This window comes from Ascidiella aspersa, chromosome 3, assembly GCF_963924565.1.
Source record: "Ascidiella aspersa chromosome 3, kaAscAspe10.2, whole genome shotgun sequence".
Taxonomy (NCBI): Eukaryota; Metazoa; Chordata; class Ascidiacea; order Phlebobranchia; family Ascidiidae; genus Ascidiella; species Ascidiella aspersa.
Window position 1 is genome coordinate 6,836,340 of NC_139449.1, and position 21,308 is coordinate 6,857,647.

Here is a 21,308-nt window from a genome sequence, read left to right on the forward strand (position 1 = left end):
TTTATTCTAGAAGTGCAAAGAGTTTGAAAAAAATCTATTGTTCGGAAAGTTTTTAAAAATTGCCTTCTTTTTACGTCTAAAACTCGTATCATGAAAAAAGCGAAAATAGGCCCCGAACAATTTATTATGTTGGGGTAACCAGGTATGGGGTCACTTTTTTGACTTTGTCGTTTGAATAAGGAACATTTCTTCTAGAAGTGCAAAGAGTTTGAAAAAAATCTATTGTTCGGAAAGTTTTTAAAAATTGCCTTCTTTTTACGTCCAAAACTCGTATCATGAAAAAAGCGAAAATAGGCCCCGAACAATTTATTATGTTGGGGTAACCAGGTATGGGGTCACTTTTTTGACTTTGTCGTTTGAATAAGGAACATTTCTTCTAGAACTGCCGAAAGTTTGAAAAAAATCTATTGTTCGGAAAGTTTTTAAAAATTGCCTTCTTTTTACCTCTAAAACTCGCATCATGAAAAAAGCGAAAATAGGCCCCGAACAATTTATTATGTTGGGGTAACCAGGTATGGGGTCACTTTTTTGACTTTGTCGTTTGAATAAGGAACATTTATTCTAGAAGTGCAAAGAGTTTGAAAAAAATCTATTGTTCGGAAAGTTTTTAAAAATTGCCTTCTTTTTACGTCTAAAACTCGTATCATGAAAAAAGCGAAATTAGGCCCCGAACAATTTATTATGTTGGGGTAACCAGGTATGGGGTCACTTTTTTGACTTTGTCGTTTGAATAAGGAACATTTCTTCTAGAACTGCCGAAAGTTTGAAAAAAATCTATTGTTCGGAAAGTTTTTAAAAATTGCCTTCTTTTTACCTCTAAAACTCGTATCATGAAAAAAGCGAAAATAGGCCCCGAACAATTTATTATGTTGGGGTAACCAGGTATGGGGTCACTTTTTTGACTTTGTCGTTTGAATAAGGAACATTTATTCTAGAAGTGCAAAGAGTTTGAAAAAAATCTATTGTTCGGAAAGTTTTTAAAAATTGCCTTCTTTTTACGTCTAAAACTCGTATCATGAAAAAAGCGAAATTAGGCCCCGAACAATTTATTATGTTGGGGTAACCAGGTATGGGGTCACTTTTTTGACTTTGTCGTTTGAATAAGGAACATTTCTTCTAGAACTGCCGAAAGTTTGAAAAAAATCTATTGTTCGGAAAGTTTTTAAAAATTGCCTTCTTTTTACGTCTAAAACTCGTATCATGAAAAAAGCGAAAATAGGCCCCGAACAATTTATTATGTTGGGGTAACCAGGTATGGGGTCACTTTTTTGACTTTGTCGTTTGATTAAGGAACATTTCTTCTAGAACTGCCGAAAGTTTGAAAAAAATCTATTGTTCGGAAAGTTTTTAAAAATTGCCTTCTTTTTACGTCTAAAACTCGTATCATGAAAAAAGCGAAAATAGGCCCCGAACAATTTATTATGTTGGGGTAACCAGGTATGGGGTCACTTTTTTGACTTTGTCGTTTGAATAAGGAACATTTCTTCTAGAAGTGCAAAGAGTTTGAAAAAAATCTATTGTTCGGAAAGTTTTTAAAAATTGCCTTCTTTTTACGTCTAAAACTCGTATCATGAAAAAAGCGAAATTAGGCCCCGAACAATTTATTATGTTGGGGTAACCAGGTATGGGGTCACTTTTTTGACTTTGTCGTTTGAATAAGGAACATTTCTTCTAGAACTGCAAAGCGTTTGAAAAAAATCTATTGTTCGGAAAGTTTTTAAAAATTGCCTTCTTTTTACGTCCAAAACTCGTATCATGAAAAAAGCGAAAATAGGCCCCGAACAATTTATTATGTTGGGGTAACCAGGTATGGGGTCACTTTTTTGACTTTGTCGTTTGAATAAGGAACATTTATTCTAGAAGTGCAAAGAGTTTGAAAAAAATCTATTGTTCGGAAAGTTTTTAAAAATTGCCTTCTTTTTACGTCCAAAACTCGTATCATGAAAAAAGCGAAAATAGGCCCCGAACAATTTATTATGTTGGGGTAACCAGGTATGGGGTCACTTTTTTGACTTTGTCGTTTGAATAAGGAACATTTCTTCTAGAACTGCCGAAAGTTTGAAAAAAATCTATTGTTCGGAAAGTTTTGCATTTGTATTTTTTTCCTAAAAGTCGTTTCTTACAAAGCTACGAAGTAGGAGAATGCCTAATAGCGATGACGAAACTTTGAATAACTAAAAGTTTCAGAAACATTCAATATAATTTTTATATAGTGCATCATTAAATTGATTTACAAGTAAAATATTTGTATTGTTTTTATTACATCATTTTAATTTTTTCAAAAACATTTGGAAACATTTAAACGAAAATATCATTTTGAAAAAGACTAAAAATCAAAAAAATCCTGGCAGGATGATTATGGTTTTGTTTCGTAATTTATTCATGTTGACTTAACCGCTCTTGTTTGCATAGTCAATTGTCTGAATGTAAAATGACGCGCAACTAGTAAACACTTTTATGAAACCAGTTTTTCGTCCAGTTATTTAGCACTTTTTGGCGGGGGTTTATATAGCTAACATTTATGTTAAATATTACAATGTATAATTTGGCGCTCTTTCACTATTGTACGTAAAAATTAATAAAAAAATTTTTCTTCAAATGCCGATTGCCGCATACCACAACACATATTGTTTGGGTTAGGGTGCGGGTTAGCGTTTGGTTGAGGGTGGGTCAATTTATTATTAATAATAAACATAATATTACTTGACCCACCCTCACCCAAACGCTAACCCGCACCCTAACTCAAACAATATGCGTTGTGGTATGCGGTATTATTTTTATTGCATAAATTTTCACGTACAATAGTGAAAGAGCGCCAAAAAATTGATCATTGCCCGTGGATCAGGATGATGCAATCACTACATCAGCTGAAATTGAGTCAGATTTAAAAAAGAGATTTTTAATATAAGTAAAAGTACATTATACTTTTGTGTAATTTACTGTAGATGTACATTATACATTTGTGTTTAAAATTAAAATTATTTATTTAGCTCATTATAACTTTATAAGTATAATCAAAACATTAAAATATATACATTTGTTGTAGGTAAATGTAGTAGCCTAAATCAATTTAATTTCTATATTTTTTGAAATGGGTTTACTAAGTCGCTTAGTGCGAAGGAAAATAATTAATGATGAAGATGCTGAATCTTCTGATCTTCATCGCTCTTTGTCAACTTTCAATCTAGTTTCAATTGGTAAAAAATCTGATACTTACTTTTCACTAGACATTTGTTTCCAGTACTATAAAAACTTAATTCATAAGGCCTGTTGCCCAGACCCAGAGCAGTCAATGTCCAATGCACATTGTATTGCAGTGTGTTGTTTTATATTTAGGAAAAAATGTTTTTTATCGAACTATTCAGATTCATATGGTATATACTTGGCGGTGGTTACTTCTAATGTAATCAACTTAAAGAAAGCAAACATAGTGTATTACAGTTTTTCTAATTTTTTTATGCTCCGACCTGCCTTTACCAACCTTTTTGTACTCTGCTACTTCCTTTTTGAAAATAATTTATTTGCACAAAGGCCCAAGTTAAAAAAAACAAAGGCCTACAATTAATAGTCATAGCAAATCATTTTTTCTAAAAACAAATTTTATTTATTTGCCAAAATGGTACAACAAACAGTATTTCTGGCGAGAAAATGTTGCCAAAACGGTGTCTCAAATTGATCTTCGTGTTTATTGGATTACCATCTCTGCAGTGTGTCAATATTTCATTTTTGTGTCCGGTTTAGGAGTTGGAAGTACACTTGGAGCAGGTGTCTATGTTCTGGCTGGTTCAGTAGCAAAGAATGACTCTGGTCCTGGAATCATCCTTTCTTTTACAGTTGCTGCGTTTGCATCATTATTAGCAGGTAGCTAAAGTTATTGCTAAACTTACAAAGCGTAAGAGATAGAAAATAATCCTCAAGTTCAACTGTTATGTATGTATTAAAAGTATGTTTGTTTTATAACTTTATTATTTTAGTCATTTCATTCTCCGCAAAGCTTTTAGCTAGCATTTTTATTGCTGAGTAACACATTTAATACTTATTTTTTGTTCTGTGTGCACCTGTTATGTCCCTGTTGTGCTATAAAAAGGTCAATTTATAGTATTTTTAGCACTACATATAAAACTGCATTTTGAAACATTTTTTTATCTAAAAACAGTTTCGCATTCTCTCTTACTTTCTATTTTACTTTTAACTTGTTAAAGTCACATTAAACAACTAAGAACACAGCAGGCTACATGAAATACTAATTTAAACAAAAATAAGTTTATTTGTAGCACATTAAATTTCTCAGTAAAAGTCTACTACCAGGTTAAACAGGAAAGTTAAAAGGTGTCATAAAAAACACTGCTAAATATTAGGTGAATGTAGCCTTTGCAAGCAATTAGACATATCTTTTTTAAACTTTTTTAAAGTGTCTGACTCTGATCTTAACACTTGCATTGCTAGTCCATTCGGCTGTTATATATATATTTAATTATATATATGTTAAATGTTTGTATTTAATAATGGATACGGCTACCTGATACTCCCCTGTAATTGACAGCTATGGTATGGCTGGAAAGCATTATCATATTTAGGTGTGTTCTGTAATCTTGCCTTTTGTGTTTAGGTTTATGCTATGCAGAGTTTGGCGCTCGTGTTCCCAAAGCAGGCTCGGCATACATCTACAGTTATGTCACCATTGGAGAACTTTGTGGCTTCATCATTGGTTGGAATCTCATATTGGAATATGTGATTGGTACAGTATTTAGTTTTTAATTTTGTCTAAGGACTGACAAATATCACACACTTGTTTGTGCAACTGATGGTTTGTTTCAGCGCACAAAAATCTAATGTTGAATGTGTCTGATTTAGTTATCTGCATAAAGTAGGGGTGAGCAATTCGCATTTTCTTTGCCGCATAGAAACATAAAATGTTGTGGCGGGCCAGGCCAAAAATAGGATCTTAAAAGCTGTGTGCTACTAAAATCCAATTTTAAGAAAAGGCTTCGTGCAAAGCACAAAAAATTGCAGTTCAAATTTTAATGTAGATTTAGAGGGGTACGTGGCGCATTGAGCACAGATAAAAATTTTCAAACAAAACAATTAAAAATTTAAGCTTGTTTTTACTAATTAAATGTATCCTAAGAAAAATAGGCCACGGGCTGAATTAAATTGATTGGCGGCCTGGCGGGTCATAATTTTCCACTTATATATTGTCCTGGGTCCTGGTTGTATTTAACATTTTTATACATCTCATATATTTTATATTTTAAATTTGCAACTCTAATTTATACTTTGCTTTAAAATTATATTTGGTAAATTTTATTTTTTTGTCTACATGTTTGTTGCACATTTTATTTATATTTTATCTCACCTGTAAATTCTAAATGATTTTGGCTTCTGGATAAAAGTTAATATTTATATTTATACCTAAAAAGAAATTTAATTGCAATGTTTTAATTGACATGAATTTACCTAGTTGTTTTTTTGCTTTAAAGTCCCTTTTGCATCTTTTTTTTTGTTGAATATAAATTCCAAGCTTCCCATAAGTGTGTTAAATTTTCTGTTCAAAGTCCATTATGTAACACTAAGCTACAAAAAACATAATATCACTTAAGAAGTTAAATCCATGTTTGTTTTCTTTTAAATTGGAAGCCATTGAAATATATAATTATGTGATCTTAAGACTGTTTATTTTTTAAAACAGATAAAACATAAAATCATTTCTTAAAATCTTACAGAAATATATATATTACGCCTATAAGGCATCATCAGTTTCTTAATTCGAATGAATCTTTCTTTTTCATTTTATTGTCCGCGGGAGATCCTTACTTTCTAAAGTGTTTCAGCTCATATAATTATGTGCTCACAAAGATATGCTTTGAGCGTGATGGTTTGCTTTGTTTTCTCAGGTGTATCGAGCGTGGCACGAGCATGGAGCGCAAACTTGGATTCACTCACTAACAAAACTATTTCAACTGCAATGATAAAAGCAATGCCAATGGACGTGGCCGGTTTTGCCACATATCCAGATTTCCTGGCAGTCGGCCTAATTGCTGTTGTTACAGGTTAATACATAAAAAAGTAGCGATTGTCGAACTTATGAACAGTAAAATATGTAAAGAAAATTAATTTTTAGGTTGACTAATCTTCTTTAGATCAGTGGTTCTCAAACTTTTTGTTCCCGTGGCCCCTTTTTAATGCTTACGAATACTCGCGGATGCCTTATGGTGTAAAATCTGTGTTTAGTTCGTTTTGCTAATTCAGTATATCTGTGTAGCGCATCTTATGTTAAGCGAAGTAACAGACAACACCAAATTACTTTTTGACATATTTATTTTAATGTGATTTCTGCTGCTGCACCACCAAAGCAAGCCTTAGAAATGACCCTGACCCCCGGTTGAGAACCATTGTTTAAGATGTTAACTGATTAGTGTGATTACTTAATACAGTTAGACTAAATTATAGAAACACATTTGTAAATCCTTATGTATATATATATGTTTTATTTGAAATCCTTAAATTTGATAAACAATATACAACCAACATAATTTTAAGGCAAATTAAGTATCTCAAGTTATATTTCATAAACTGTAGATAAGTTATTTATTAAGAGTTTTAAATGCAGAATATTCCACCTTTGTAGATTTGCTTATGCTTATCTTTATTTTTTCCTGACTTTTTTTTTATACTAAAGTCTTTTACCTGTAAAAATATTCAATATGCTTTTTTTGCATATTAACTCAAACGTTTTGCAAGCCTTTCCCATGTTATGTATCGACAACCTTTTCATTTCATGTTTCAGTTTTACTTTCGATTGGAATGAAACTCTCCAGTTTGTTTATGTCCGTCCTTACTGTAATCAACATCTTTGTTTTGCTGTTCTGTGCAATCGCTGGATTTATAAAAGGTTTGAAAAGAAAACTATAACAAGTAATGGTTAAAGTAGCTTGGTTGTGTTTCTATCGATTGTTTGTTTAATCTGGGGCATATTTTTGATTATAACTAATATGTTTTATTTTTAAATACTGGGCTACTTGAAGTAACTTCACCATAATGTGACTAGGAAATTTAAAGGTCTTTCTACTCACCATGTATGTAATTGTGAACTTCTGTGTCTTTGTATTTTCTAAATTAGCCTAATTGCAAAGTTTATAGAACCAACTTGATTCTTCAAGTTAGGATCAAAAAAAATTTTTTTGCTTTGAATATTATTTAATTAAACTTGCATTTTTTACATAATAGGAGGATTCATTACCTTAAAGTTAAGTTAAACTGAGAAAAAGTATGGATTTCTCGAATATTTTGACTCATCAACTGTGTAACTTTTTTTCATTTATAGTCATATGTTAGACTAAATTTTATTGTAATTAGCAGTGTTATAATTAGGTCTTTTGGGCAAATGACTTGACTTCACTCAAGTCTTTCGGACAAATGCCTTGAATTGAAGTGAAGTGTTTTCATTTTATAAGCATTTTTTTTTCGAATCAGGTTATTTATTTTAAGTTTTGCACATAAAACTATTTGCTTGCTTTATGTTGCATTTAGTGATATTTGTTAGTTGAGTTACTGCTCATATATAATAATTGGACTGGTTTACCATTTCTAATAACTAGTTTATTCTATAATTTTTATGACAAGGACTTGACTTGGAGTTGACTTGTTAGTCAATAAGACTTGACTTAGACTTAGGTTGTTGTACAAATGACCAGACTTGGACTTGAGGTTGTTTGCAAATGACTTGAATTGGACTTATGTTATATTGCAAATGACTTGACTGGGAGTTGGGACTAAATTCATTTCAAAATAAATTGTTTACAACACTTTGTATGTAAGGCTTAAGACACATCAACTGTTAATCTTTTTGTTTTTTATAGTCGTATGTTAGGCCAAATTTTATTCTAACATTCCAGCCGATATAAATAACTGGAACTTGCTTCCCGGTTCACACCCGAATGCTGGCAATGGTGGTTTTCTTCCCTTCGGATTCTCCAAGATGATGGAAGGAGCAGCCTCCTGTTTCTTTGCATTTGTTGGATTTGACACAATCGCTTGTGTCGGTGCGAAACAAACTATATATTGTTATTTTTTTAATATACCTTTATTATAATTTGTTATGGCTAATGTGAATTGACTGGCACTACATTTTTTTATTCCATTTTGTATACCCTTTTATTTTTTTTACGTTAATCAAACCTGCAATTTTTCATGCAGCACTGTGTAGCTGTTCACTAACAAATAGATTTTATTTTTTATTTTTAATTCATTTTACAAGTTTTTAACCGGAATTAAGTCCCTTGTGTTAATTTGTGTAGTTAGAATTCTCCTTGGCAGGATTAAATGTCATTATCTGAAATATTTATATTTCAGCTATATTTCCATCGGCAGATAGTGAGTGTTTACCTAATTACTGTCATATCGATGATAGGTAAAAGCCAAGTTCTACACTTCTACAGTCGTGTTAATTTTCAATATTATTTCAGGTGAAGAAGCCAAGAACCCATCGAAAAGCATTCCCCGCTCTATCGTTCTTACTTTGCTCACCTGTTTAATTGCCTACATCACTGTGTCTGGGGCCCTCACATTAATGCAACCTTACTATTTGCTTGACGAAGACGCACCACTTCCTTATGCTTTTAAATATGTAGGGATGGATTGGGCGTCCAAACCAATCGCAGTAGGCTCAATGTGTGCTCTAATTGCAAGGTAAGGCTTGGCAGTCAACAAGATGACTAGGCTCTGTTTCAAGCCTTTGTCAAACACGAACTGCGAAAGTTAATTGACACGACAACAAGCTTTTTGTTAATTGACACTACAAAAAGCTTTTTGGCTCTTTTGGCCGGAAAGGACAATTATGCCTTTGTTACGCAACAGATATTGTAGGACGCGTCATTTTTTTGAACTTCAAGAATGATTACTCTCGAACGAAAACAAAAATTACCACAAAAATGTTTTAACATTGCCTCAACTTTCCGTTACGTAATTATCGAACGTTATAAGTTCAAGAAGAACTCATCATAACTATAAGCATCATTAAAGAAAGGCTTGATTGCTATTTGCCTCACATTTCATTAGCAAAATTTCAAGAAAAGATACATCATTCTAAAGCAGTGTTTCTCAACCTATTGGTCGCTGCCTAAAATTGGGTTGACGTTTAATTTGGTTGGGTCGCTGACTGAAATAGTTCACATGGGTATTTAGTAAGTGTGGTTATGAGCAAGATTTGTGTGAGAAATACAGACTTCCTAATTAAAAAACATTATCCTAATTAAAAAATAGCTTCGCTGTTATTTACTTGCACTTAGCATTCAGGTCGCCGCGAAAAATGGTTGAAAAAAAAAACACTGCTTTAAATTGAAACTTCAGTCTGTTTTTCATTCATATTTTTGAAACTCATGCTTAATAAGTAATACAATTGTGTGACTGTTTTATTTTTAATTCTGCTATACATATCACCTGCAACGTGACTTTGCATCATTCTATTGCTTGTGCAACATTTATTCATAGATTTTGTGCACTGTCATAAACAGCATTTACTTGTTTAGTTGGAATGTTTAAACCTGGCTTTTTTCAGATCCAATGTAATTAAGTTTGTTGAGTAAAAACGTACTTTCAAATTGTTACATTAAAAACACTTTAAAAAGCCAAAGCAACTTCGGTCCACTGTTTTGTGTATATGACAAAATCTGTACAACTTGGTATTTTGTTAAACCTTACAATTTTTTCAACAGAACAAAAATATAAACATAGCACTATCGCAGGTTTATGTCCAAATCATGTGAAATGAAAAAAACACTTAAACCAAACAGTCCTGTCTAATCAATTTGTCAAATCTTAAGTCAGTAAACCAGCAACTTTGTAGATATTTCCTTCTTGAAGAATCGTATTTTACTGTTGGTTTGAAAAGTCCCATAATTTGTAAACAATGTCCTAAAGATAAAGTCATTTAAAAGTAATTTACTAGGGCTGCGGAGTCTGTTAAAAATAACCAGAGTCCTACTCCAACCGAAAAAATTATCCCGAATTAGGCAAATCTGCAGAAATCCATCCTAACCGAGTATGGCGCCTACTAAACAGCGTCTTTTTAATTTACAGTTTCCAAATTTGGTACTGCGCATGCGCAAGTAGGATTCGGGACTCGGGTAGTTTTAGATAGGCTTACACAAGTCGGACTCAGACTCCACAACCTTTATTTCTACTTCATTAAATGATTTATCAAACTCACAGGATTTTTGTATAATTTAGTATTCAAACATTGTGCATGCTTTATCTATCGTTCATATTGATTGTGTGGAAAATATTTTAATTGCTCGTCATTCTTTTTTGTTCAGGGTTTTGTTGTTCCATGAAGAAATGCCTAGCGCTCAGATTGCTTTAATTTTGCTTTTAATTGGATTGAATCTCATTCTCTCGGGCTGCAAACAATTCTGTTAAGGAATGTGACACATCGTAGCAATGGTACATTTTATCATCGGTTTAATATGACAGATTTGGTGAATTGTGATTAAATTTATAAAAAAAGTGATTATGCATTTATTAGAAGGTGTGAGCCAGGGGATCTTAAACTGGGGTCTATGGACCAGTTTGTGTATATTTTAGAAGTAAATCAATTTATCAAAGAGAACAATTTAATTCAAAATAGAACGGTTTTACACTGACTGTAATAAGACTCCATTTCACTTTCACATTTTTGGACCGAAATCAGCAGATTTGAGTCTATTTGTATTGTGACGTAAATTTATGACGTCATTTTAAATTTTTTTTGCCTAGCTTGGTCCGCGCGAGCTCCCAAAAAATTTTAGGGGTCCGTGGTAAAAAAAGTTTAAGAACCCCTGGTGTAAGCGAAGCAAACAACATCCTATCACTTCTTAAAGTTTGTTTTTCTTGTGTAAAACTTGTTTTTTACACAGTTGAAAATATATGTTTGCTATTTAATTAAATCTTGATGGGCATATTAATTACAAAACCAAATCACAACAACTTTGTTTACTCGTAACAATAAAGTTGTAAAACTTTCATGCAGGTAAAAAGTATTTTGTGAAAGTAAAATAATCGGTTTTGTCCTTGATTATATGGTGATCTATTTTAATTTTGCTGGCAACTAGCGATGTTTGATACTTGCAATTATTTCGATATCTATACCGGGTATTTTGGACTACTAGTATCGCAATTCGATACCAAATATGGTATTTTTGTGCAAAAACACTTAATTTTCGTACGTGCTAGTGTGCTTGGAGCAGCGGTCGGTATGCCACGGATTGTTTTCTCAATGGCTCGTGATGGTCTCATCTTTAAATTTTTCGCGCGGCTTTCGTCAGGCTCCAGATCACCTGTGCTCGCCACCATCGCATCCGGAGTTATGTCAGGTTAATATATTTTTAAATGTTTTTTTTTTTTTTAAATTTTTAGTTATCTGTGTGTTAAGCGAAATTGCTGATGAATCAGTTTTTTCTTGTTACAGGAGATAAGTGTGTTACATCACTATGCACTTAAAAATGTTAAAAGCAGTAAAGTTATGGTCATACTAATACTAACGCCTTTCTCAGGGTTGTTTGACTTAAGTCAATGACTTGACTTGACTTAAGTCACTTTATTCAAATGATTTATTAGTTGGTTTCTTGATACAGGAAATAAATCTTTTAGACGTTACAGGGCAATTCAAAATATTAAAAGTAGTAAATTTATTGTCATACTAATAATAGCGCCTTACTCAGTGATGTTTGAAATCAGTCACATTTTTCGAATGACCTGTCTTGACTTTGGGTTGAACTTTTTTCATTAGGAACTTTTTGATTTTATTTGTCTTCATATTGGCACGTAAAATAGTTAGCTCGCTATGTGTTGCGTTTATGATATATTTTACTTGAGTTAATGCTCAGATTCAGACGAGTCTATATGTTAACGTTTTATTTTTATAACAAGGACTTGACTTGAAATTAACTTGCTCTAATTACGACTTGACTTAGACTGGGAGTGGACTTGTTATTTATTCGTAAAGATTTGACTTGGACTGGAGTTATTTTACGAATGACTTGACTGGGACTTAAGTCTTTTCAAAACGACTTGTTTACAACACTAGACTTTCTATATGTAAATTAAATTTTAGCCCATTCCTCTATCAGCATAAGTGCAATGTTTGTTTCCGACGAGATTGAAAATGCTTTTAAACTTTGATTGTTAGGAATTATGGCCCTCATATTTGACCTGGACGATCTGGTGAACATGATGTCAATTGGAACCCTGATGGCATACACACTCGTTGCTTGTTCTGTGTTGCTTCTTCGATTTCGCCCAGACGCCACTGAATCTTCTTCTGATCCTGGTAACTAGGGATGCCTGATACTTGACGTTTTAATTGGATACCGATATCAGATATTTAAAACATAGTGATTCGATACTAAATGACGTCCTTACTGTGCTTATACAAGCAAAATAAGGGAAATGAAAACATTTAAAGTGATTTTCCCACTAAATTGTAAGGAAAAAACTGCAGTGTTAAAAAAATTAGTTACTTCATTTATCAAGAAATGAAAGGATTGGATACTAAAAATTAGGCATATGTTACTCCATATGACGTCATATTTCGCGGGAATTTTTTGGCAACTCTGTGATAAACCAAAGTCGGCGCCTATGCTTGCATTACATTCCTGATTAGGCTAAACTTATTTCCGGAATGGCCTTTCCGAAGGCACATGGTACAATAATCTGTGTACTATTAGCATTGTGTGCTGTAGAATCTTTGTCATGTCGCTTATCAATTTATAAATATTTATGAAGTACAAAGTAAAAGAGTCTATGCATATTTTTTTCAACACGCATATTTTTACATAACAAAAAATAAGTATGTTTTATGATAAATGTATTCAAACCTTTCAAAGGTAAGACATTGCTTACATATGTTTTATTGATGCTCATTCAAATTTACCAGCTCTATTTATACTATACATTGATTTGCAGATGAGAATTTTAAGACTTCTTATTCCTTGGAACGGCTCTGCTTTCCCCAAAGTTTCTATCCAACAAACGTAACAAGCAACATTGTGACGTCATCAATAGTACTAGATGGTAAGGTTCTGGAATACCCTTATTACACATTTCAGCTTATAGTTAAATTCCTTTACAGTATAGAATAAAATTAAACAGGAACGTTAAAGCGCAGGCCAGTGTTTCTCAACATTGTTTCTTGGCAACCCAAATATTAAGCTTAAATATAACATTAAAGCCTTGGCGGCCCTATTCTCTTCAATGAGCTTTTTACAAGTGAACAAAACAAAAGACGATCAGCATAAATAAATTCGAATTTAACTTATATAGGCCGTGTATTCGTATTTCTGTCACAGTTTTCTTAAATTTAAAGAAATCTTGCTCTGGAACGGTTTTCATAAATCTAACCACGCGAACTACTGCATTCAATTAAATGGCCACCCAATTTTAGGTCGCGCCACTTAGTTTGAAAAACACTGGTGTATGCCTAAAGCAGTGGTTCTTAAACTGGGGGGCGTGTGAGGTTCACAAGGGGGGCGCGAGAAATTTACAAACTCTATATGATACTGACTAAACATTTAGGCGAAGTGATACTTCCCTGCTACTAATCCTCAAATTAAACATTTTGTATCCAACAAACAGTTACATCCTTCGCATTAATGCAACTAACCTGGAAATAAATTGCTGTTATGCTTATGTTTTTTAATTTTGAAACAAGGTGGGGCGCGAAAACTGTAAAAGGGGGGCGTGTCTCAAAAAGTTTAAGAACCACTTGCCTAAAGAAAACAATTTGTTTTTTCTTAACATGTTTTTCTTTCTAATTTTCTTGAAGTTCATATTTGACCTATTTATTAGTTTCCACAAGGGCTGTGGAGTCGGTTAATTACAGCCCGAGTGCGACTCCCAAGTCCGTCTCCGGCCGAAAAAAACAAGAACTCCCCTTATAACTTCAACCCTAACCCAATTTCAAACCCCTCAGTTTTAAGCAATATTTTACCATTTATGTTTACGCCTTATTTCGATAAATTTAGTCGACCTACTTATTCCGACAGGTTTGGGTCTTATTCAGCAGATTTCGATCTTATTCTGTTCTGTATATTACTGCGTATTTGGCTGAATTATGTCGTTGGTCCTAATTTTATGATATTATGGATTATCCTGCTTTAGATATTGAACATTGCTTTGTTAGTCTTGTGGTGTGTTTTTGGTACTGCGCCTGGACACACCGGAGTCAGATTTAGGGAATAGGCTTTCTAAGTCCCAAATTCGACTGTAGCAAACCGGCAACACAGCCCTGGTTTTCACGCAAATTTCTTAAATATTTTTACATAGCGATTTTTGTTTACCGGTTTAATCACCTCTGTCGTTTTAAATATGAAACAATATGAATGTTTTAGTGTTGTTGATGATCCTGCTTTGCGTCCTGTTGGTTTGGGGCGAAGGAAATTTATCGCAGTGGTACGGAATTCTGCTCGTCTGCATTCTTGGAATATTAATAATTGCACTTAGCGTTGTAATATGGAGACAACCGAAGAGCACAACCGTGCTGTCTTTCGAGGTAATCAATTTTTATCTTTACAGCACACTTTTAAACCTGAAATGTAAGAAGAACCTGATATGTTAAAAAAAAAGAATTGCTATTACTTGGAAATGACGCTTTGGCGTAACGTCGCTAAATAATGGCTTTAAGATGACCTTAAGTAGCCCCGTAGCGTACTTTGCTTTATATGATGGAATTTAATTTTTGGAGCATAACGCCAAGGAAATTTGGAAATATTTGCATCTGGCATTACATCTTAACCGATAACACAATCACATTTGATTGACACAATGATTTGGTGAAGGTTATTGGCAAGCAGTGGCGTATCCAGGGGGGGTTATGGGGGTTCGGACCCCCCCCCCCTTTTCATGAGTGACAATATCGTTGTTTTGTTCGTTTTGGTCAACGCTTAAACTAACCGTCCGAAGCTGCGTGTTTTTTAATGTAATTGGGTCACGACTCACGCGTCTTAAGCTAATGCAAAACGAAGGTCGAGCGCAAAACGCCGTTTTTCGTTTCTTGTTTGGTCGACCGTAAACGCGGGATATTTTTTCTCTCGCATTTCGTTATTTGTTCAGGTTGGCTGATTAGCAAGTGTGTGTTCGACAATTAACAACAATAAATCAAGCGGTTTCCGCCTTTTCTCGCTTATAACGTCGAGTTAGGCGGTACTGATGTTTCTCGCAGTTTACCAATTCATATACTTTTCGACTATTTTAACTACGTAAGTGCTAAAAAAATTTTTCTGGATACGCCCCTGTTGGCAAGTAATTGATCGCCCGAAAAAAACATGTACACTATGTATGGCTACCTTTAAAGAAAGCACAGTAATTGTTTGTTCAAAGACTTTTTTCCAAACTTGCCACTCGCGTATGGACAATTAGGCGCAACCTTCCACTGTAAAGCAAGAAAATTACATTAATTCTAGTTACCTGATTTAAAACGGAAAAGTTGGATTCGAACTTAAGGATCCGATATTCTAATTTTAACATCCCTAGTCGTAATCACCGGAAATCGTTGACGTAAACAATTTGCCGGGCAAAACGAGGCTTTGGCGAGTTGTACTATATTTATATTCCAAAAAATAACATAACACCGAGTTAAGGTCAAAATGCGGCTCGAAAAAGTTTGGATAGTCACCCCTGGTATAGCTCATCAATTACATTTACTTCAACCACCGCCCGACTTAAAGTACATGTGTTGCAGACGCCATTCGTGCCTTCCGTCCCAATTCTCAGCATGGTATTTAACATTTACTTGATGCTGAAACTGCCCACAATGACGTGGGTCCGGTTTGCAGTATGGATGGCCATAGGTAAGTGTATGCGGTATGTTATCACAATACTATATAAAAGCCTTTTTCTGTCTTCATTACAAACCTGTCTATTTTAACATTACCGGTTACCAGTGTTGTAAACAAGTCATTCCCAGTCAAGTCGTTCGGAAAATAACTTAAGTCCATTTCAAGTCATTTTCGAATCAAGTCCTTATTTTTTTTCGAATCAAGATTAACAAAAAAAAACTTAATAAAAAACTATTAAAATTGATGGACTCGTCTGACCAAAAATTAGGATATAACCTAATTTTATAAAAACAAATTGTATAAAAACACTTCATTTTAACGCAAGTCATTTTATCCAGAATGCTTAAGTGAAGTCAAGTCATTTGAAAACAGTGTCTAAGTGTAGATGTATTATCAATTTATAATGAAATACTTAATATTTAGTTTGTACAGGCTTGACGTATTATCAATTCATAATAATATTTCCAATATTTAGTTGTAACATGGTTAACGTAGTATCAATTCATGATAATATTTCCAATACTGGTTGTTTTGTTAAATTAACCTTTCCCCATTATATTTGACTTGGTTATGCTTTTTTTCTCAAAAGGTTTTGTGATGTACTTTGGTTATGGGATACGTCACAGCACTGCCGATGAAAAAGCATTGATTACAAATGAATCCGACTCGTGTGATGATGAATTTCCGAAAAAATGAAAGTCGAGAGTTTAATGTTGATTATAAATAGGTTTCACCGACATAATGTAAAGCAATGCAACCCTCCCATTAGGTTACTGATAAGTTTTTAGATATCATCTGTTTTTATCATTGTCGCATATAAGAGATTGTTTCAAAAATGTCGTTGCTGAATGTGTTTTTTTAAATGATTTACCATTATTATTAATATTATTGTTTTTGATGTGTTTTTTAAGTAAAAAAGTGAAATGTTTTCCTCAAACGATGTATAACCTTCAAATTGTGCCAAACAAAGGAAAGTCATGGAGAACAAAAAAATTTCAGTGCCAATTTTAAAATTGCTTTTTTTTACGTTTTGCTTGCCCACCCACCTTAGAGAAATAGTAAATGCTGTACATAAGGCTGCATGTTTTGCTTCTGTACAAAAACATATAGATTTCATCTTTAAGCGAGTCAGTATCTAAAACAAATAAAGAAGTATGCCAAAATTAATTCTACATCTAAACTTGTTGCCTCCAGCCTATATGCGAAATGGGCGCATCTTTTTAACACTTTTAAGTGGTAGTACAGCACAAAAAACTACTGTTAGCCATTTTGTAAGACTGCTGTAACCTCCAACAATTATGTTCCAAATAATTGCAATTGTTTTGTTACTATTTTATCCAACGACCGTGCAATTGGACTTTGAGCTTTCGTAATGCTGTGCAATGTGTTTGTATGTATTTTGTGGCTATCTTTTTGTGTTTACTCTGACCGTATTGAGAGTTATCATATGTTTATTACATACCATGGCAACTGTAAAACGGCTGTGTTGAAACATTAAGATTGATGTTTACAATGTATTTACTAGGCCTACGTAAGTATAATAGTGCTAAAAACATTTAGGTTACATTTAGAACGGAGTAGGCTATCCTACGCACAGCAGTCTGTTCTGAGGGCCACAACACAACGAAGAAACATGTTCACAAGCAGAGGGTGGAACTTTTGCTATGTAAATGTATATTTTTTATGGCTTTATGCCCCCCACTCGATAAGCCCCCATGCGCAATAGTTATTCAGAAAAAGAGAGCTATAGACACAGCCCACAAAAGCTTTGATGTTTAATGATAAAACGTAAAAGATAATCGTAAACCAAACGCAAGGTAATTTTTTCGGGATACCATTTCTTTTTTAAATACTCCAAACTTGTTAGGTTAACCTATGATATTTAGAACTTAAAATCGACTTTAACTTCAAATGATATTAAACAAAAAGAAATCGGCTTTAGCTTTGATGATTGCTTTTATTTTATAATCCAAAGGTTCTTCAAATGTGCGACAAGGCGCACTGGTAGGCCATTCTAATTTCCAAAGGAAGTCGCAGAAAATTTCCCCTTTTAAAACCCAGTTGCGGTTATAAAATGCTTGAAAAAAATTACACCACGACCATTTGAAATTTATTGTTACGAAAAAACAACAGCAGCTAATTATGAAACAAATTACCAAATACATTTATTGTGGTTTCAAATTGTTTTCTTATTGGATTTTCTTGATATTATTTTTTATTAGCGTGGGTGCAATGAGCAGGCCTGGTAGTACCGAATTAAAAGTTAAGACTAATTTTATTTTACCGTAAAATTTCTATTTTATCTGGTATAAACAACAAACAGGTTCGCCAATATTTCAGGTAAGCATAAGGAGTCCGCAAGGTAAAAAAAAATCAATCTAAACAAATCTAACCATGTCCATCAGTGTAGTTGGCGACCCGACCCAACCAATCAAAGCGCGACCCAATTTTGGTTTGCAACCCATGGGTTAACTCTGTTTTCGGGTTAAGAAACTCAGGGTTTTATAGAGATCAGTGGGGAAAACACGAGTGTAAGTCTTACGGCTGTCAAACATGTGGTTCACTTATGGACATTTGTGTTCAAATTAAAACGGTCTTTTTAGTTAACTAATTTGGTTTTAATAGGAAACTGCAAATCAACACCCCACTTTTGTTAATCCTAAATGTTTACTGCAAAACCAGTATTTAAAATAAAAGCTATTCTGACGAAATAATGAATAGTTAGGTACAAAATGGCGGCCAACATTTCTTCTCGGTAACATGCCCCTTTTGTTACAAGGTCCGCGAGTGTTGATTTACAAAGCGAACTGCTTGGAAAGCAAGTCTAAGACCGCGTTGTACTGTTAAAAGCTTCTGTTTAAGAAAAAACACTTATGAATATCTTCAAGGACGCTTTACAGGCAGCTGTTTGGTGTCTTTTTATTTTGAGGGACCAATGAAAAGTCATCAACGATCGTAATCAATTTAGATTTTAGAGTTTCTAAACCTGCTGTGTCTTCCGAATATAAAAAGCTTAGCATTAAAATAGAAAAATAAAGGGCGCTGGTCTAGAATCCTACCACAGTTCTAAAATCAACGCACAAAATTTGAGTTAGGGTGCGGGTTAGCGTTCGGGTGTGGGTGGGTCAAGTATTATTATATTCTTTGTTTAATAATAATACTTGACCCACCTTAACCCAAACGCTAACCAGCACCCTAACTCAAATGGTGTTTCGTTGTGGTAGGATTCTAGACCAGCGCCAAATAAAGGATTTATATTTCCTGTTATAAACGATAGTTTTAGTTTTCGATAGTTTTAATTATATCCGTAACCGTGTATGCCACTGTGGAAAGTATGGCAAGTGCACCCGCGATTTTTTTTAACCTTTTTAAAGTGACCCCGAAAAAAATCAGAACTGCACCCCAAATATGTAAAACGCTTGTGCGGCATACGTTAACAGTGCAATGTATGCAATACAGTATACATTCGAAATCATAAAGTGCACCCCAGGTGACCTTTGTTGCACCCGGTCACCCGGATTTTTTCGGCCGTTCACCCGTGAGATCTCGTCAAAATCTGCCATACTTTCCAAACTAGCGTGTATGCTAACTAGCTAACGAAATTTTAAAAAAATATGAAACCGCGGCTAGTCTCGTGAAACATTAATACTTAAACGTCCACCGAACACCAACCTTCACCTTCAATGTAAGCTTCACCGCTAAAATATTAAGTCTATTGAATTAATCAGATTTGTTTAAAGGGTTTTGGAAGAAACTGATGTTTTTGTGGTTTTGCTCAAGTGAAATATCCAGATTGCAAAGTTTAACTGATTTCACTTCAAGTCAATTCTAAGTTGTGTGTCATATGCAATTGCACACACAATTTATGTGCTCCCTTAAAATAGTAAAAAAATAGTCGCACACCTAAATTCCAGAGAAAGGTGAAGTTGTGCTGGATTACCGAACTTTGGATGTGCATAAACCAGATTGTAAACTTTGGATTTTGCAGCTTGAAATTGCGCGCCTATAATAACATTTCCGTCCAAATTTGCGCAGCTGTAATAACGTTGTTTGTAAAATTCACACAGCTGTAAATGGAGTACTATAATGAAAACCGTTGGCGCGACGAAAGTTTTGCACGTCTGTGTAATTTTGCGTGGCGCATTTTACTTTGATTTTACATGAAATGCACGGCTATGACAACGGCTGAGCTGCACATCTTATTTGGCGCTGCCCCTGTGAGCTCTCGTTGAAATGCCATAAAATGCGGACTTTCTGTGCAAACCTGAATTAGTAAATTGCTCTAATTTTTGAAAAAATGGCTGAGTTGTGAATGATGGTAGAATTTTGAATATACAGTGTGCAAAAAATATTAATCTCACACCTGCAACATGAAAATTTTATTCTGAACTTGCGACAATTCAGCAAGAAAACCATAAAAGGCAGACTGGTTCTTGGCCTCAGCAAACAAATTGTATAAACACGCCATGAAATTTATTGAAATGTAAAGACTATTAGATAACACACAGCTCATTTACAGCCACACAAATTTTAGCAATAACTTTATCACAGCCATTTTAAACTGCTTATAAGCATCTCATTTTGCAATCTGGAAAAAAGTTAGTTGAGCAACATAATTTCTCATTTTTAAGCTAATTTTTTAAAATAAATGGCTTTGCCTATGTTGCGGATAAGTTTGCCAAAAATAACATTTTTAACTACAAAAATAGGTTATAAACCAGGGGTGGGCAACGTGTGGCCCTTCAGGGTTGCCAGATGGAAAAAATGAAAAAGCCAAACTCACCTCAAAAAAAAAGCCAAATCTACTACAAACTCTAACAAGCGTATGTTTTTCCTTAAATTAATAAAAATACAATAAAAAATCATGCTTGTACATTGAACTTCTCTTTTTGTGGCAATTTTTCTCAATTTTTTTTTGCTTTTTCTAAAATTTTATCTCTTTTTGTACGTTTTTTTGGCATTTTTTCTCTTTTTGGGATATTTTGATCTCTTCTTAACATAAAACTCATGAAATTTTAAATGAAACAAAAAAAGCCAAATTTCATTTGGATTTTTTTTGATAATGAAAACTCCCAAAGGGTTTAAAAAAAGCCTAAATTTTCAAATTTGGCTTTAAAAAATCCAAACTGGCAACCCTGCGGCCCTTCACCTTCTTTCAGCTAATTTTCCTTAAAATAATGCTATGAGTGTGCACCATGTTGGGACTTTTGCTCTATCAGCTTCCTGTTTGAAGTGCGATGTAACCCATAGGCTACACCGCTACACTAATGCAGGCAGTTGAACTCGAATGGGAAGCATCCATTACAAAACAATCTTCATTCATAAAGTTTTACTTACATCACGTTGTTATGATCAAGAGTTGTTTTGCAACAATTACACTTGTCTAGTATGGTCAAGGTGGAACAGACTTTTGCCACGCATTTTGACTGAGATGTTATTTTTAACAGCTTGTTTTGAATTAAGGCTTTTAATTAAATTGTACTAAGCCGATCAGTATGA

At 33.8% G+C, this 21,308-nt stretch overlaps 1 protein-coding gene across 1 annotated transcript; it reads left to right on the forward strand.

Annotated features, from left to right (window-relative positions):
* The first annotated feature begins 3,051 nt into the window (after positions 1 to 3,051).
* LOC146158968 (high affinity cationic amino acid transporter 1-like) lies at positions 3,052 to 13,236 on the forward strand. Its single transcript, XM_083385697.1, has 10 exons — positions 3,052 to 3,197; positions 3,742 to 3,861; positions 4,610 to 4,738; positions 5,895 to 6,050; positions 6,788 to 6,892; positions 7,896 to 8,042; positions 8,466 to 8,688; positions 11,209 to 11,348; positions 12,164 to 12,304; positions 12,940 to 13,236. Exons 1-10 carry the CDS (start codon positions 3,092 to 3,094, stop codon positions 13,113 to 13,115), a joined length of 1,443 nt encoding a protein of 480 aa, XP_083241823.1. The 5' UTR covers positions 3,052 to 3,091; the 3' UTR covers positions 13,116 to 13,236.
* The last annotated feature ends 8,072 nt before the right edge of the window (positions 13,237 to 21,308 follow it).